This window comes from Saccostrea echinata, unplaced genomic scaffold, assembly GCF_033153115.1.
Source record: "Saccostrea echinata isolate AGI-Se365-2 ecotype Australia unplaced genomic scaffold, CSIRO_AGI_Sech_v1 ptg000045l, whole genome shotgun sequence".
In the NCBI taxonomy this organism is placed as follows: domain Eukaryota; kingdom Metazoa; phylum Mollusca; class Bivalvia; order Ostreida; family Ostreidae; genus Saccostrea; species Saccostrea echinata.
The window spans coordinates 6,818,237-6,835,252 of NW_026889794.1; the positions used below are offsets into that span (position 1 = coordinate 6,818,237).

Here is a 17,016-nt window from a genome sequence, read left to right on the forward strand (position 1 = left end):
GAAGTTATCAAGGACATCCTTTCGATGTTTACCTTAACGCTGTGACCTTCAAATGAAAGAAAAATGGAACCTCTTGAAAAATACATTTCTGATTATTTATTTTCACAGTTATATTTTTGATTTGAAAGATTTTGTCTGTACAGAAGATATTGATGATCATGAGTTTTGAAATGGCAATGGATGCCATGTTCTATCAGAATCACGACCAAAGTGGCCACGGCACTAATACCACTCAATCGAACACGACCAACAAGGAGTCGATATTATTAGAATTCAACTCTCACATATTTCTTGATAGACTTCCGAACACAATCATAATGTTGTTACTGATGTTTTTTGGTGTAATTGGTAACTCTATTGTTCTCTACGTCTACCTTTCAAGACTATCCCATTGGAACATAGAGCGCTATTTCATTCCTTTCCTTGCAATGGTGGACTTTGCAGCCTGTGTGATAGGACCTACCTTCTCACTGTTAGAGAATCTGTACTCTGTCACATTTCCTTCAGCGATCGTCTGTAAGACCATGTGGTATGCGACCTGTTTAACCAGTGGAATTTCAGTTTCCCTTTTATTTATCGTTGCCATTAACAGATACCTAAAACTTTGTAGACCTCACAAAAGACAGATGACTATACATCACAAACGTATCTTCATGGCGATTATGTTCAGTATTGTTTCTTTAATTCTTACACCCATGGTGTTCTTTGTGGAACTGCAATACATTACCTTCACGTATAAAAATGAAACAGTTATAGGAATAACTTGTGCTCCCCACAATCCCCAACAGACTCTCGGGGAAACTATTTATTTTGGGTGCATGTTTGGAATCATCTCCCTCATTATAATTCTAACAGCCGTACTTTACGTAGCTGTTGGTAAGGTGGTATTCGAAAGGCTTCGAAAGAGGAGAAAAGGTTCAGTCCCTCCAAGTCCACGATTAGTCCACCACAACATAAATCAGGACCGCAACAATTCCGTATTTTCAATACTTGCTACAGTGACTTCAGCTAATAACGATAGCAGCAGTACTTCGAATTCAAGAAAAGATTTAGAATCTACGACTCAAGTCGTAGATCTACCACGATCTAACCAGGGGACCTACAGACAATACAGACTAAATTTTTACGTCATGTTTTTGACAATTTTCATCTGTAATACTGTGTCGTTTGTGCCATCCATGGTATATCTTTTCCTAAACGAAAGTGATGTCGAATTCTGGTTCAATCATGACCTACTCGTGTTAAACATTCATTTAACTGTACACAGATTATTTGTGATCAATCATGTGCTGAACCCTTTTATATACGGGTATTTTGACCTCACTTTCAGGAAACACGTGATTGCAACTTTTCGAAAACTGGCTCGGAGACCTCCACTTGACAGGCAATTTAGCAGTAGTTAATGAAGGCCAAACTAGTCAAACATTGTTTTATAAATCATTTTCTCTTCACGACTATGATTTTGTTGATCGTTTTAACTGGTAATTGAAAAACTTTAATTTTAAGACAGGAAGATAAGTCTGGTTGACAACAACCTCCTTTTGTGTTTCGTCCGTCCTCGCAAAAAATTAGTGTGAAGGAAATATGATTATATGAACTCAATCAGTTCTATCAAATCCTTAAACATAGTACATTGTATAGTTAGCAACATTTATATATTGATTCAATAAATGATCATGGATTTCGAAAGTGTTTTTCTTTGATGAAATAACGATTAAATAGGCTTTGAGGTGTTTGAGAAATTTGAATACAGTATTAATTGATTTGCTATAATAGTGTTTTATATTCTTGTGTAGTCCATTTAAACGGGATACAGAATACATTTTCCCCGTTGTTTAACAATTACAAGTTTTCAATTATTTCTCATATCATCACGCCTGCCAGTGCATATATATGTTTTACTTAGATCCAGAGAAAAGATCATATTCGTATACACGGACAACTTACAGCTTGTTATAGTTAAGTTTAACTTGACAAAGTCTAAACTTTAATGTAACTCAGTTTTCAACAGAAGAAAATCAATTTTAATAATTTAATTTAACCTTTCTAAACTTTCAAAATAGGTTCTTGTAGTAGGAGATAATCCTGGAGTATGATGGACAAATTTCGTAACTGTTTACATTTGATTTACAGGACGTGGCACATTGTGATATTGTTTGCAATCTGACTAAAAAGTACAGGTGTTATATACGAGGGTTGATTCAAAAGTCATGTCACAGCTGCTTTAGTCTTTAATAATCAAATGTTATCAATAAAACTCTATATACAATTACTTCTGTCTAATTGGACAACTGTCCTAAAGTTTCATCCAGCTTTATGCAATACTCTATAAATATTGAGATAAACACAACATTGGATTTCGTCTATAGCCGTACAGCAAGAATTTACCCACGTCGTTAACCTCTCATTTGCTTCTTTTTAATAATCTTTACTGGTCGTTTTGCTATAAACTTTTTTTGTTTTGAGTTGTAGTATTAACATTCTTCGAACTTTCTCCAAATCCATTCCTTTTAACGTAAATCTTGTGTATCGTCAGATCCAAAATACGTGTCCAAGAGAAACTTCATAATGATGTCCTTGTTGTGCGGCGATAGACGAGACCTCAAGTTGTTATTTTAATCTTTTATAAAGTATTGCATATTTTAGGCCAAAAGTACAAATAGATAGAGGTATTAGTATGTGATATTTTGTTAAAAACTTTCGATAATTAAAGAAGTTAGAGCAGCTGTGATAATATATATTTTTTTATCAACCCTCGTACTTCAAGCTTGTCAATATACACCTTGATGCAGTTTATCAGAAAGGTTGCATCTGTGCTAGAAACAAGGTTAAGAAAGGTCACACTGACCTATATATTATTTAGAGACTGTCACAACTATTTTCAATTTTAAAGATGGGTTGAGTATCTGTGCGGCGTTGGCATGATACCTTTTTTTGACACCAAATAACAGCATGGACCCCCTCATCGACTAACATGTTTATGTAGTGTTTTTGACAGTTCGAATGACGCATGTTGTGCGTTCAATTTGCGATTATTTTTAACGTACAGATTTTGAATGGTTGACGGGAAGATATAACCCTGCAAGCAATGATACCGAGGGTCCTTATCAATAAAGCGCAGGTAAGCAGAAAATGGAATTTTTAGATTTAGAGGATTTATATGTAGGCATTAATTACAAAAATCAATGAAGGCTTGATAAGATTACCTTTTTAACAAGGCGAAATGTTCACTAGATATTGTAGACTACTCCGGAATTTGGTCAGCCAGATACGTAATTTAATGTGGAAAATTGTCGCGCTGTTTTCATCGGATAACCACATTTTAATTAGAAAAAAAAGCTTGTCAAAGAGCGGAAATATTTCATTTGAAGAGAAAACCAGACAACAAATAACACCCAAGATCACAGAAGAAAATTGCTTTCTGGTAATCGCATGCAGGTAATTCTTTCAGTCTCAAAATTCTGATTTTAAAAGGTAAATGAGTGATAGATATTTAATGCGTCGAATTTTTATAAAATTGAACTTCTATTTGGAAACGCTTTTATGCTAGAAAAATCCTACTAATAGATTGCTGGTATATCAAAGATTATATATAGGGTAGCGGGGAAAATGGAGAAAGTCTGGTTTGAAAATAATTTTCCATAATTTTGACATATTGAAAATCATGCATATGTATTGTACTTGGCATGTGCTTTCATAGTATTTTGACCTGTTTTTTCTGTGCAAAGTTTTTTTTCTATTAATTTTCGATTATATTGAAAGAATGTTATAATACATTTAATATATAACTTTATGCATTATTATCCGTTCCGTCGAGGATCCAGATCGACAAGCTTTCCATTTTCTTCATCTATAGCTCTTGGCACGGTGTTTATCATTAACCAGGAGATGGACAATTAAGAATCGCTGTACTCTATTATAGTGCCCACTGGAGTTAGCCATATCATAATTATAAATGTCCGCTACATCTGTGTACAATTGTACAATTATGTGTGAGCTCAACGTTAATACTACGTACTGCCGCATCCTTGTTTGATAAATGGAATTATATCAGGCAATGACACACTCACATATCTTCTCGTAGAAACTGCTCGGGGTCAACCGATTCCCTGTTATGAAAGTCAGTTTCTCATATTTTGAATATGATCCAATATTTCTATATATCAACCTCACGTTAACGCACATGTTAATATTGATTTAAGTGGTTAAATATTCATGCATCTATAATTCTATCTACTTGGTAGTTTTTCTGTTGGTGACTGAGTTTGTGGAAAGTCCTCGAGGAAGCGGGAAGTAAACATACAAGAGGGATAAAATCTAATAATAAAGGACATGCATACACATGCAAAGCATCACATGGCGTATGAAAAAGTAAGAGTTTTTGCTTATTTCATTGATAGTATTCTATGTCTATAAATTTCACTATATTCTATTTTTTCTGATTTTTTTGTTCTAAAAATAGAAACTAAAGCTTTTTGTTAGTTTTAATTTGAAGGCAATAAATCTTCTTCCTTGTTCACAATTTACAATTAATATTTAGGTAATAAATAGAAATTTTGAATATTGTGCTAGTGATAGACAATGTCTTGTATACGTAAAAAATGAAAGCGCGATTTCCAAGAAACTAGATCTAAAACATTAAAAAACCTGCCAAAATAACTATGGAATGTTTGGGAAAACAATAAACATCATGGATTTTAATCACAGAAATTTCTGTGTTGAAAAGAACAGTAGATTCATATGTCCAAAGTGATTTTAAGCTTGATACTTTTTTTCTGTTAGTACTCGATGCCCCTTGAAAAGCTATCTTTATAGAATGTCAACTCATTTTCCCAAATAAGCATCGTACTAATATTCCGGGAAAAAAATCGAATCATTATAAAATCCATGTTGAGTAATCTTGACAGCTGAAGTAAGTTATTGATAGACGTATGATTTTTCATTCTGATAAATCAAAGCTAGTTTTACACAGCAATAATTAACGCATCATTCTGATTCTGTCAAACGATTAAAGAAAAAAAAATGATTGAGAAAATGAAATTCATCTTAAGTGGATGTCATAACCGCAAAAAATAATAAAACCGTGACGACAATATTTTGCATGAAAAATACTCTCTAATGACATTTTATATCATCACCTGAGAGAAAATTAACAAGTTTGATTTCTGATTCATTCTGCTGAGGTTTTAACTCGGTATTCTTCAAGATGGATATATTGAATTTCTTCTAAGGAGCATTTTGGTGAGAGTTTTAATTACTGTTTCACATGGCTATGCATCTGGAATATTTCACAGGCAATATAAAGTCTGTCGATTAATTCAGTAAGGATTGGGAGGCAGACTTTATTAGATTTCATATTTTGATCAATACTTTTAAACAATGGACGTATCTATTTCATCAAGTTGTTTACAAGGACTTGATTCCTACATAAATCTCTATGAAACATCCAGCTAAAAAGTGCAGACCGACAAACTCGACCAAGTGATAAATTTATTTTTCCGTCAGGTGAAAAGCTACTTAAAACGTCAACTGTTTGGGTGAGTCTTCAGTTTGCATGTATATTTCAATTATATAACACCTTCACCGTTCCCAAACTAGATCACCTGTAATTCTTACCTGCGGCGGGTCACTAACCTAAGGGTCCACCTTTTACATCGGTCACTCTTCAGTTCTTGGTTGGCCCTGATCTCCGGAACTCGGACGTCGTGAAGTTGGGACAATGGTTTATATGGAATGTCTGCCTTTTCTGTCGTTTTAGGATGTAATTGCTTTAGAGAGGAGAAAATGAAGGAAACAATAGGAGAGGGAACCAAAATGTCGATGTTGCAGACGAACGGGATAGGGGGAACAAGGAGCACTATGAAGCGGTAAGTCAGATGTCGTCTGCTACGTACTTTCATCTTTTGAGTGTGGAAGAAATATCGTCTGGATCAATATTTAATTACGTTTCTTTACCATAAATAGACACTTAATAGCAATTATTATACAATTTTCCAAAATGTTATCTGAGGGATAACAGATATTTCTTTTGCTTGCGTGTCTCTCCCAAAACTATTCAATGAAATAGCACGCTGACTTTTGCAAGTGGTTTGAGAAGTACCGTAATGACCTCTTAACAAACTTAAAAGCTTTAATTTACTAGTTCGTTTATCATCATGTAAACATACGATTCTTTTGTCCTATAATCTATTGATGTCGAGAAACATAGCCAGGCATTTTTACGGTTGCACTAGTTTTGACCCAATTGTTGTCTAAAACCCTCGGGGGGAAACACGAAATCAGTGTCATATATGTTCATGTCTTGGTTTTAACTCGCTTTTAACTTTGGAAATCAGCTCTTAAGTTGAAACATAATTCTTTGTCGTGGACATGATATGTGGTTTGAACAATGTAAAGCCTCAGTATTTGTAACGCCTTGTTAAAGAAATTGCTATCTTTATTTTTAATCAAAGGATTAGGCAGAATAGATACACAAAAGAATTGTGGGTCTATGCATCCTACTATTTATGCAAGAGATTTCTGAGGAGAGAGAAAGAAAAAAATCCATTAAAAAAAATACAGAAAAATAAAGAAAATGTTAAAATAACATACATATAAAACATGGTATAATGAAATGTAAATATATTTGTACTGCAATGTCTGGAGTTTCTGATAAACACTTAATTTGCGGTTTGTATCAACGTTTTACAAATACATTCATTATGAAGAAACAATGGTTGAATCAACATCTTTAAGAACATGAGCATGTGATATTTGTATAACAAATTCATCGAAAGTGTGGACTTTGGTCAGACAGTGACATGCTCATTTTTAATCACAGAATACGGTCAGCGATGTTTGCTCTAAATTTCAATCAGCTGATCAAAGATTGTAAATGTTACAGTATGTTTTCTGTGATCAACTGGTTACGCTTATCAACTTACTTCATTACTTGCCAGCAAGACCAGAAGATTTTAAAGTATTGTATATATATCGTTGAAAATTTCCTAATAAACTATTCGAGACGAATTATTTTTATATAAAAGGAAAAAAATATTGATTTTTATCCTTTGTATTATTATTAATAAATCATTCACAGATTTTGATCTGCCGTATAGTGTGGTCAGTGTCTAATTACGTGGTCGGACAACGTGAGATAATTGATTTTCGTATTTTTTATATGTAACTTGCTTAAAAAGGAGCACCTGTTTCCTTAATCAATACCCTTGAAAGAGTCGGTTACAAGCAGTTAAAGTTTTGTATTTCATACGATATGAAAACGTAGAGCTAGGAAAGTCTTGTTTCAGTCAATTGAAACCGAAGATTAATGGCTAAATAAGATATGGATACAGCAAACCCCCTCCCATTAACACACCCTGTACCTCGACCATGGTAAATCTATATACTAAGTAATTTAAACACGATTCACTTTTAACATATAATTAATACATTTGGATCTCTCTCCATAGAATTATTGTGGTTTGGTTTTTTAATTCATGATTCTGAATACTATTTTATGAAACCGCTGAAAAGTTCATATTTGATATTTTTAATCGATGAAAAGAGATCCATAAAATTTGCTTTTCCAAGGCCAAAAGTCCGTAAGCCAAAATTTGTTGCCAGTATATCCCCAAGAAAGGTACTTGTATTAAACATGTTAGCATCTAAGATATTTGTAGAACAGTTCTTTTAAGAAGCTGAATTAACTGGGTGAAATGGCATATTTAGTCTGCCTAACCATATTATATGAGCAGGGCTCGATCGATGGAAGGTTTAAAAAAAAAAAAACCCCGATCATTTATTTTACACATTTTCATTTTAATAGCACGCTTGATCTACCTTAAAACATTGAAATAAAGGATATGGATCGCAATTGAGCATCTTCATATTATTTGGAAAAAATGCCTGTTAACCCTGTGGTTCCAGAGAGGATAATTGCCAACGCATATAACATATTAATTAATTATCCATACAGTGTCAATTCTCCCCCTACGAATAATACCACGATTTAAGAATTTTCAAGCCCATAAAAGATTCAATTTTTTAATGATCAACATTATAGGGCCTATTGGTTGAATCGTTTTAATGATTTCCATAACAACCTGATGAAAATTGTACATGTTCTTCTCAACAGACAATGCACTATAATAATTATTTAGTTCTTGGCCTATAATAAAAACCACAGCAAGAGACATTGTGCCAATTCGACGACAAATCGACGTGGGTGTTATAAAAAAAACAAGGAAGTCGGGAGTTAAAATGATTAAAACATACATATAAGTCGGAAATTTTCCCGAGACAATGACATCAAAAGATGATATAGTGGTAGATATATTTATGTCACAGTATACCTCATAAATCTCTTTAAAACTGTCTCAGTTAATTGATATTTCAATAATGAGCCTACAAACAATCTTGCATTGTTGCATACTTTCTCTTACATATTTCAAATTCGTGGTTTCCGGTTACGAAGAGTTGCGAATGTTCACTTCCGTTCCCGACTTGAATTGCACTTGAATACCTCATCCTCATGTATTATCTAGGATCTACAGGGCTTTGTTTGTAAATATGATCTTTGTTCCCACACAGTAGATATTAATCACAATACATGTTCCTGTCTGATTTGTTACATATCAGGCTGTCACTGTGAGATTATTACCAAAAGAGTAGGTGTAAGTAGTTTTTCCAGAAAAAAGGTCTGAAATTTACATTTTCTTCTTAATGCATTTTAGATTTTGATGAGAGATTAGTTAAGATTTATATATATATATATATGTATGTAAAAAAGGATTCATTAGATTTTTAGATCGGATAGAAGTTTTAAGATGTTGGTAGCTGTTTTTTATTGTATTGGACACATTTTTGCTTGGATCTTGGTCTTCTAAACACACGTAATCGTGAAATTTCTTATTATTTTTAGGCACAGTCTTGCGGACATCGCCGAGGCTTGGAAAGGTTTGTCGTTGACCAGTGGAAGAAGAGGTTCTATGACGTCATGCCGAATGTCGGTCGGTAACGCTTTGGACTGCGCAGCGCGCCATGAATTCTTGGAAAGGTAAAAATGAAGTTTAAACTAAAAAAATAATTAAAATATCGTTAGAATTTTATCATTAGGGGTTTATTACAGAAACTAAAAGAAAAAATTATCAGTTGATAAGTTGAAAACCCGTCGTCATCAGATCTACAAAAAGGCTAAAAGTTTAAGTATTTATTTAGACAAATACTGCATCTGATATCTGAACACGCCTGAATATTTGAGCAAAAATTTATACCAGGTAGATCAAGGGGTGAAGTTCAAGTAAATAAATATCTGATTACGCTCATGAATGAAATTTTCCTAACAAGATTTAGCTTTAATCTGTATACAGTGTTCATAATATAGTACACACAAAAGCCGAAAAAGGAAGATATTACAAGTATTTATGCATAAAATTTTACTTTAAAAAGATATATTTACATGTCTGTATTGTTGATACTCCCAGAAGGGGGTCGCTTCAGTAGAGGATATATCCATAAGTGTTCTTGAAGAGTGTATTCTGATATTCTATTACTTTTCCGCAAAATTTGATTTATTTCATTTTTATGTTTCCGCAAAAAGTTTTGTTATGTTTCCCGGCTAAAAAATATAGTTTTTTTTTTTTACCTATGCAATACGTTTCCGCAATTTACCTGTAGTGTAGAGTGGCAAAGACAAACTTGACATTCTGTGTAAAGAATATGTAAAATATACGAAACATAAGGTTGCCAGGACTGAAATGTTGTTCATATGTTTTTGGTCCAAATTTAAAAAAAAAACAGAAGATATATGTAAGTACCGAAAGTAACGTTAGAATCGGTATTTTATGCGCTTATCACATTAACTTTCATACGTAAATTTTTAAGCAGTGCTACAGAATGTTACTTATGACAGCCATTAGATAAAATATTTTTCTTACTTGGCATTTACCCACTTCCGTGGTTATTTTATCAATTTGCGATATTTGTACTTCTTTATTTTATTTATGAATATTATCCAATTCATTTATATCAGTATGCGATATTTTATCATGCATGTTGCATTGTTTATATATAAATGTAATCCAAATATTAAAAATAAATACCTGGGTGCCTCCAGGTAACTAATTTGTGGAATCGTAATACAATGGTTTTTTACGGAATCGTAAAAAAAAAAATGTGGAAGCGTTTTTTTTTTTTTTTTTTTTTTTTTTTTTTTTTTTTTTCGGAAACAAGGTGCGCCGTTACACCTTGGTTTTTACCAGCTTCAACCTACATATTGGCTGAACCTAATTTTAAAAAAGTAGCTTTATGTTTGTATGGTCACGAATCTAGATCTGTTCAAATCTCAAGGACTAACAAAAGTAATCCATCTGCTTCAAACTGTGTTAAGAAGTACCTGTTGTAATTATAGAAATCCATGCTTAATACTGAAATTAAAAAAAAACCTAATTATGTCAGAAAATATCACACCTGCATCTCTGTCTGGTTAACAATGTTCTTTTTGTTATTTGCAGCATTCAGATAGCAATTATACAGTTGTTTCAAAAGAAACCTCTACAGGAATGTGAACTGGTACAGATACAGGACAATGTCAGGTATCTCTCTCTCTCTCTCTCTCAAAAAGAGCTGAATAGATAAAATATCTGGTACCTTTAGAGCAATCTCTTTCAATATCAATAGATGTCAATTTTAAGTTGTTTTTTTTTATTTAGAACATATTTGAAATCAATGAGTGTCCAATGCAAGTTTGATTAGGTGTATAATGTTTTAATTATAGATATTTTTGAAATCATTAACGGTGGTAAATTTTGATTTTGCTGGATGAAGGTAAATCCAAAAATTTCAACATTATATTAGCTTTGATTTTAAAATGGGCGATATGGATAAAGATTTCATTTTAAAACTATCTTGTCCTTTACTTTTACATGATTTTACTAAGAAAGAAATATTGGTACATGTCTGTATTGCAGATAGTTTATTTTAAAACTTTCAGTAGAGGGGATTATTTTATGATAATCGATAATAAGTGTTTTTAAAAAGTGTATTTTGGTTTCATTTTTTTTTTTTGCCGTGAAAGTGTGCTTTAAGTTATTCATGGATAATTTTACATATTTAGAATAGTTATCTTTGAAATATACGAGCTATTTATAGGTGAATCATTCTTATTCATGACTCAACCAGGTGCAAATTAATTTAATAAACTACATTTTTGAAACAGCATAATCTGTTCATTTACTTTCCATGTCATAAACGAAACTGTAATGGGTAAGAATTGCATCTATTTAGTACCTTTAATTAAACAGAAAAGCCACACATCACAACATGTGTTCATATATAACTGTATTTAGGTATGATTTATGTAAATAAAACCGCGGTGTCAGGCGAAGGAATATTCTCAATTGATTAATATCTGTGTCAAGGTATATTGGGACGATTTTGTTTTTACCTACATGATAGAAAGCCCCAGTCAAATAAAGTTGTGTATTTATCAGAATCTGATAATTTTTCTAGTGTTAAAAAGTGGTTTAAACTATAATTTTGCTATTTTGGGGAAGATTTATTGTCTGTCACATATAAGCAAAAAATTTACGAAAATACCTTCTGAAATAAACATTAGATTCGCATAAGTGTTTTTTTTTTTGTTTTTATTTTTAATTTTTATTCAAATTTTTCATCGAGGTTCATTGTAAATAACTATAAATATACTATCAAAGAACAACGATATATTTAGACTTAAGCCAGGATACACTTGTCAAAATATCTTAAAAACATCCTTTTCAAGTTCTATTAATTTATCATTTTCATATTTTTAGAATAAAAGCCTGCATACATAGTGTACTATAGTGTCTTTACGATGCCGAAATAAATGAGTTTACAGATTTTTTTTTTTCAAGCACATCACTTGAAAATGATAAATTTCTTTAAAAGATTTTTAACCTAGCAGTTTGTGAATATGACCACTAATTTTCTTTCATTATTATCATTTTATTATTTTAAGGAATTTGGTGGACTCTGAAGCAGGTCCTCTCATCTACGACTTCTTCAAGGTAATTTAAATTTATTTGTAAAAATATGATTGCTTTATCTTTACCAATCAAGTATTTCCCCCATGTTCGTCATGCCTGTCAAGAATTGCAGATATTAATGCGCACTTCCGCTTTGTGATGAATAATGCAAGACTTAATCCTTCATTGTATCTGATTTGTGTTTCTCTGTCTGTGTTGGAAACCAGTTCCTTATTTTCAACACAAAATAGGAAACAAATGATTACGATCCGTTTCTAAACGTTGCGCATCCTATCAAAATCCGTCTTGTTTTGTATATATTACGATAACATGAGGTATTCTGAAGTCGAATAGGCCAAAGAGCTTACTTTTTGTGCCAAAAAAATCGTTATATTAATTCAAATTTTGATAACTCAAGATTTTCGCTTGTTGTGCTTATGGGTCTGTGTATTTTTTATTATTGAATCGTACCAAGTTTCCTGCAATTTTGTATTTTTTACAAATGCTTTAGGCTTATATTTGATGTAGACGAATAATGACAGTAATTCAATAATTCTTTTTTTTTCAGGATAAATTATTGAAGAAAGGAATGGTGATACTACGTGAATTCATGAAGAATGATTTAGGTATATAAAAATTTAATCTGAGCATGTCATCTTGAATACAACTTGATAAAAAGATCTCAAATTATTACAATTTACAATGTAAAAAAAAAAAGTTTCTTTGTTCTTTTACGTTTGAATTCTATGTGCAGGTTTGGTACTTCTCAAGAAAATGAGTGACCAGTGGAACTATTTTTATACACAAGTCCTTCCTATACTACAGGCGATGTTGTATCCTCTGCCAGTAAGTTAATCACCGTGTCGATTCCCGTCTACCGTTAATTATAAAGATTTCAACCTCATGTCGTTCGTCTGTTAATTATAAAGGTTTCAAACTCGTGTCGTTCCTTGTCCTTGTCCTTTAATTATAAAGATTCCGAGCTCATCCCGTTCTTTGTTAAATTATTGATTCGCTGCGTTTTCTTTGATGATAACTTTTACTCTTCAACATGTATTCAAAAGCCTGCTTTCTTTCCTCGCAGTATTTCTGTAATTTAAGGTTGGTGATTTGTTAATTAATTTACAGAACAAAGACGTGTCGATACGAAAAGTCTCTATGTTGGAATTTAGAGATGTGGTAGTTTTGAAAGTAGGAATGGAAGGTGAGAATCTCTATATGATAAAAGCATTCTAGATTTTTTATTCAAATTTGAAGAAAGGCTTTTGCATAGTTACATGTAGGTGATTTGTATTGCAAAAATTTAACTTTTTTCCCAGATACCTTGAATTCTGTAGCAAGAGAAGATGTTCCCTCACAAATTATACAGATGCTTTTGGTTCTGCAGGTTAGTATAATTTTGTTGCATAATTCAAACTAGTAACATGAAAATAACCATTCTGCCTCTCAGTCTGACAAGAAAATAAATACTGATCGTTGTAGGGCATGAGATTGATCTGCACTTTAGGAGAAGCAGTTTTGGAATAATTGCCTAATTTAAGAAGGGAAATGAAGAAATTAATGAGTTATCGATTTCATGTCCATTTTTGTGAATTTCGTATAAGAAAAATTCTAAAAGATCAGAATCTATCATTTGTAAGTGACTATTAATAAATTAATTACATCATAGCAGCAATTGCTTGTAAATTGGTTGTCTGTTGTTGCCATTTTATTAAGTTCAGCGAGAGAGGATTGCCAAAGCCAATCTATATGAATGTATTATTGAAAACAGTATGGTAATTTCGGAAGATAATCCTTACTATTTTTGGCTATATTTAGATTCCAAAAATCACATTGCAATATTAAGAATTTGAATTCCATGAATAAGAAGATTTGTAAGGCAGAATAGCCTGAGAATGATAAAAAAAAAATTCGGCATTTAAGAATTATCACGTACTTCAATTGCAATATTACTCGGACTGTCTCCCTCATAGACACCCCCAAAAAGGTTTATTTTTGCTTATTAATTGAAAATGTAATTTGAAATAATCATACCACACGTATTTTCTTTATATATTTTTTTTCATACACACACTGTATGCTGCGTGTCAACACAATTTGCAATCTTCAAGTAAATTAGTACGTGTTCACAAATACAGTCAGCTTTGATAGGAAGAATATAGGAATATTTGGCCCCGGTAATGCCTGCAAGCAAAATATAAACCGCCATCGTTTACTTTCACTCAGATACTGATTTTAAGGAGTTCCATGACCAGGAACAATAACTCTTTAAATTATTATTTAAATGAATAAGTCTCAAAACGAAGGTTGAAATTGAAATTTTTTCATGCAACAATTTTCATTTAATGCATTTCATTATGATTCGAGGTTTTTTGAAGTCCTTCTTTTATTTGTCTTGTTTCACCCAGCAAAACTAAATTCATTTTCCCTGTAATCTTGCCTTAGACACAAACGCTTATTAGCATGATATGAAATTGGAAGTGATTTGTTATGTCTTACAATGATACTACAAGCTTTTAACACTATACTTGTTGATTAATTTCCAATTAGAAAATGCATAACTACGTATGTAAGTGCTTTTATTCGCGTTTCCTGACAATATATTTGAGATTTGGTAATTTTCACTGTGTAATATGATTACCTATAATGATAAACTTTGAAGAAATCCACATTACTTTGGAAATTCAGTGACATTTTTCTGAGCATTTTCAATTACTTTATCTTAACTTGATTTTCAGAACCCGGGGATCAGATTATCCTAATTAAAATCTGTGTCTCTAGTGAGAAACCGAATTTAATTTAAAAATGCCTCAAAATATAAATATATATATTTTTTCTGTTTTTTAAACGAAATTGAGATAAAAGTTTATGAATATGTTTTTATAGGGTATACACGATGGATTCCCACCAAGTGAAAACTACGCGCGATTGGAGCGGCTGGCTGCAAAAGTTATTAATCCGTACTTGGGATTTTTCGGTTTCTATGAAGGATCATCCAAACCTACGATAGAATCGTCTCTTAAACCAACAACAAAAATCAAACATACAGGTAACTTTTGTTTCACTGAGTAAATTAAATTTATTTAAATTCGGAATTTTTTATGTTAAGTTTTACAATAACTTTTAAGTGTTCTTAATTTTACATTATAGAGAAAACCGAGGCTTACGAACTCGACATCAAGACAAACCGTCCCAAAATCACAAATCCTCTATCCATAAAATCCTTGCATCATCGTCATGGAAATGGACATATATTTAGCCACATACTCGAACCGGTGGTAGAACAAGACACGATACGGCGCCATAGTATAGATACATCTCCCCGACTCTCGAGTCTTCGGTCCTGACACAGACATAATGTACCTATACCAGCCTGTCTCCACAAATTTACAGTGTTCACTCGTCATTACATGACCCACAGTTTGGAAGTTTTTCTATTTGTGTTGTAAACCATATGTGCACTTGTTAAAACGATTGCTACACTGCCAACCATACATTCCAATATAAACTGAAAGCCATTAGACTACATGAAGCTATGGTGGATATTCGACACAAAAGAAATAACGCAGTGATTAGTATGTGCTCTTTATTTGATAAGGGAATTAGAGAAGAAAGGACTTGTTTGTAAGGAGTGAGAGTGATAGTTCGTCATCCCCTCTTTCATTTAATGGATAAAATGCTGAGAGTTTGTTGATGTGTTTCAAGGAACATTCATATCGATGCTGCAGTGTTTCAAGAACACCATTAACCTATGTCTTTCACATAAACTTCATTTGTTTTCAATTTTCATTCATTTTCATATATTGATTCAAATGGGTTTTTTTTCTATGATTTCCAAATATATGTTTAATGCTGTTCAAGAGAAGTTAAGTTTTTATCGTAACTATGTGGAGGAGAAAACTCCCTGATATTCCCTATACAACTACAACAAATGAACTGATCAAAAATACAATGTTAGAAGCATACAAATCTTACAACACGAGAAATGATGTTTTGAATTGAAAATCCCTACGATATCTACATGCACATTGTTGATAAATTCGGTTTAAGTGGTTCCCTTTCGTATATAAGATTTTAGAACTAAAAGTATGAAACCTCTCTAATTACTGTAAAATCACTTGTTTTGGTGGGGTCAAATTTTCGTTGTTTGCATTGAATTTGGTGTTTGAAGAAGAAACATGATACCGTACTTAGTTTGAAGTTTTGACATTTCGTAGAGGACATAAATTGTGGGTATCTTCATAATGCGAAAAGAACGAACTTCAACCCCAGTGAAAAACGACTTCACAACACTGTGAAATCACTACTTTTCTTGGAGTTTTAATTTTCATGCATTGATTTTGTGGTATGAAAAGACCTACGAATTCATGTTCTCAAACTTATAACAAATCAACACGTCTTCATTCAAGAAATCAAATACCCAGGAACCAATAATTTTTATTCAAACTATGAAATTTTCTATCCACGAAAATAGTGACTTTACAGAATCTCATCTTACATTGCAGCTGCTCATTTCTGCTTTGTAACTGATCAACTAATAGAATAGTTAAGCGATTTCCTTCACTTTAACGAATATAATGATCAAATATTATCAAATTTTTATTTTCAGAAAATATCATAATATAATTTCAGAAATCATATACAGTGAGGTTATATCTTTATGTATACCTGCAATCACACAAATATAAAAATCAATTCAAACAAAATAAAACACAATTTTATGCTCAATTACTGTGAAGATTGCTATAATATTACCATACGTCTGTGTATTTTTAAGTTATCGTGAAAACGTTAGGAAAAAAACGTACACTTGAACAAGTTTGAGAAAACATTAAAATAAAAAAACTTGGATTTACAAAAAATACAGACTTTACATTTATCTATAGCCATCTTCTGTGAGAAGACAATTCCTGAAATTCTCTTTCAGGCCGGCTAGGGAACACATCTTTATTTGACAAATGCTTTTAAACAATGGGATTCTAAATTGATAAAAAAAAATTAAAAATTATTTTAATTGAATATTCCCATTGCTAGC

General features: G+C 32.1%; 2 protein-coding genes across 3 annotated transcripts; both read left to right on the forward strand.

Moving 5' to 3' along the window:
- Nucleotides 1-170: 170 nt before the first annotated feature.
- LOC133201676 (gastrin/cholecystokinin type B receptor-like) lies at nt 171-1,403 on the forward strand. Its single transcript, XM_061337462.1, has one exon. It carries the CDS (start codon nt 171-173, stop codon nt 1,401-1,403), a length of 1,233 nt encoding a protein of 410 aa, XP_061193446.1.
- A 2,912-nt stretch (nt 1,404-4,315) lies between these two features.
- LOC133201846 (proline-rich protein 5-like) lies at nt 4,316-15,828 on the forward strand. Of its 2 annotated transcripts, XM_061337649.1 has the most exons (11): nt 4,316-4,371; nt 5,759-5,867; nt 8,900-9,034; nt 10,491-10,571; nt 11,975-12,023; nt 12,550-12,607; nt 12,736-12,827; nt 13,110-13,185; nt 13,301-13,368; nt 14,868-15,030; nt 15,132-15,827. In XM_061337649.1, exons 2-11 carry the CDS (start codon nt 5,785-5,787, stop codon nt 15,326-15,328), a joined length of 1,002 nt encoding a protein of 333 aa, XP_061193633.1. In that variant the 5' UTR covers nt 4,316-4,371; nt 5,759-5,784; the 3' UTR covers nt 15,329-15,827. The 2 variants fall into 2 exon arrangements, with proteins under 2 accessions (XP_061193633.1, XP_061193632.1); XM_061337648.1 differs by lacking the exon at nt 4,316-4,371 and having other exon boundaries at nt 5,457-5,867; nt 15,132-15,828.
- The last annotated feature ends 1,188 nt before the right edge of the window (nt 15,829-17,016 follow it).